The following is a 2,309-nucleotide window of genomic DNA, read 5'->3' as shown; positions in this document are numbered from 1 at the left end:
CGCTCTCCGCCTTCTGCCGCCGTTACCGGGGGTGAGCCGACATGGGGGGGTGGCGGCATGGGGGGGTGGCGGCAGGCTGGAGGGAATGGGGGGCGCTACGGTGGCCGGGAGGGGACGCGGAGGGCCCCGTTGCGTTGCCATGGCGACGGGAACGGGCCTGGAGGGACCGGGTGGGCCCGGGGGGTCGCGGTGGGCCCGGAGCGGGGGCCGTTCAGCCTTATGGGGGTACGGCCGGGGGGGGCCTGCGCACCCCGGGCCGCCCGGCCCCCCCCCCACGACAACCACCGTTCATTGAAGAACCCGAACGGGTGAAGGTTGTGGGGGGGAAGGGGAATCCCGGCTCCGAGCGCGGCGTCGGGCGGCCGCGGCCCCGCTGGGCCTCTGCCCGGGCCCCGTGCCCGACCCGTGCCGCCTCCGTGCCTCCGGACCTGCCGGCCCTCGGCGGCCACGCGCCTTCATTCCCATGGGAGCCTCGGCCCTGGCGACAATCCCGGCCAGCTGCCCCGCTGCGGGCCTTGGCTGTGGGACGGAGGCAGGGACGGCTTCCCTGAGCTCCGCAACCTCGATTTTTTGGGGCTTGGTCCCAAAGCAGCGACACAGAAACCCGGGCTGTGGCTGAACAACAGGCGGGGTCCCATCCCCGGGGTTTGGGTTGGGAGAGATTCCTGAGGAGCTACGGAATGGGGCGGGGGTGGCTGATGGGGGGGGCTGACCCACAGCGTGGGCTGACCCATAGCTTGAGTTGATCCACAGCATGGCGTTGACCCATAGCTTGGCCTGACCCACAGTTTGGGTTGAACCCACAGCGCCCCCAGCTCCTCCCAGAGCACCCAAAGGAGGGGTTGGATGCTTTGGAGGGGTTGGAGGAGTGGTCTTGGGGGGGTAAGAGATTCCCGAGAGTGGTTTTGGGGTGCAGGATGTGACCCCCCCCCCCCATACAAACACGCTGCCCCATGCTGCAGATGGAGCCGGTGCCCAAAGCGGTGCTGGGAGCGGCGCTGGCCAAACCCCGGCGTCCTGTCATCGCCTGCAGCGTCTGCCAGATCCGCTTCAACTCCGAGGTGAGACCCTTCCCCAAAACCTGGGGACCCCCCCCCCCATATGCACACATACCCGGGGTCCTGCCCCACTGTGGGCCGCGGTGGCTGAGAGCTGGGGGTGTTTCTCAGCTGAGTCCCGCATGCATGGGATGTCTGTGTCCCCAGGGTGTCCCCAAAGTGGGGGTCCTTGGGGTGCTCCGTGTCCCTGGGGTGTCCCCAGGGTGGGGGTCCCATATCATAAGAGCATCCCGTGTCTCCAACACGGACATCTCTGGGGTATCCCATGTCCCCAAGTTGCGGTGTCCGTGGGGTGGGGGCCCAGCATCGGGTGTCACCGTGATGTCCCACACCTCCTGGGCTGCGTGGGGGCTTCCTTAGGCACCGTGTCCCCAAAATGACCCACGTCCCCAGGCTGGGGATGTGTGGGATGGCGCCCTGTGCCCCCCCCGGGGGGTGGCTGCAGCGCTGACCCCTTGTCCCCAGAGCCAGGCAGCAGCACACTACCAGGGGAACAGGCACGCGAGGCGCCTGAAGGGGCTGGAGGCCGCCCGTGCTCGTCGTGGTGGGGACACAGGGGACAACCAGGACCCCCCTGCGCCCACCCCCAACCCGACGGGGGAGACGCCTGAACGTAAAGGTGGGTCTCTGCACCTCGAGGTGGCCCCAGGTGTCCTCGTGTCACCCCAGAGTGATGTTCGGCTGCTTGGGTCCCTTCTGTTCAACCCCCGTCCTCCCCAGGGTGAGGTGTGTGTTTGTGGGGGGGGGGGGGGGGGGGGCAATCCACTCTCTGTGTGCCTGCAGGCGAGCAGCCCCCAACGCCCGCAGCTCCCAGTGCCCCTGGGCCCCCCTCCCCCCCTGATCCCCCAGCTGTGACCACAGAGGCACCGGGGGGGACGCGGGGGGGACCTGGGGGTGCAACGGAGGGGGAGGAGGAAGAGGAGAAGGCGAAGGCCAAGCGGCTGCTTTACTGTGCCCTCTGCAAGGTGGCTGTCAACTCCCTGTCCCAGCTCGAGGCACACAATAAAGGTGGGCCAAGGGGGACGTGGGGACGTGGGGAGGGGACAGGAAGATGTTGAGAGGGATGGGGGGATGGTGAGGAGTGCGGGGATGTGGGGACACAGGAGGTCTGGGGGGGCATTGGAGAGCCAGGGGACAATGACACTGTTGTGACATTGGGGCATTCTGGGACATCAAGCAGTGCTTGGAGGGGGGGGAGGGCAATGGTGGGGGTCTGAAAGGGTTGGGGAGGGGTCTGTAGGTGACGGGGGG

General features: G+C 68.3%; 1 protein-coding gene across 1 annotated transcript; it reads left to right on the top strand.

The window, feature by feature from the left end:
* Positions 1 to 6: 6 nt before the first annotated feature.
* LOC122191946 (zinc finger protein 385A-like) lies at positions 7 to 2,066 on the top strand (the record flags this gene model as incomplete). The annotated part of the gene is made up of 4 exons (XM_042892365.1): positions 7 to 31; positions 963 to 1,061; positions 1,524 to 1,677; positions 1,842 to 2,066. Coding segments are annotated over exons 2-4 (478 nt in total), but the record flags the coding sequence as incomplete, so codon positions are not given.
* Between the last annotated feature and the right edge of the window lie 243 nt (positions 2,067 to 2,309).

This window comes from Lagopus leucura, unplaced genomic scaffold (genome assembly GCF_019238085.1).
Source record: "Lagopus leucura isolate 7727_CA_CO unplaced genomic scaffold, USGS_WTPT01 33863-0_obj-0_obj, whole genome shotgun sequence".
Lineage (NCBI taxonomy): Eukaryota > Metazoa > Chordata > Aves > Galliformes > Phasianidae > Lagopus > Lagopus leucura.
This window is presented reverse-complemented; position numbering and strand designations above follow the sequence as displayed.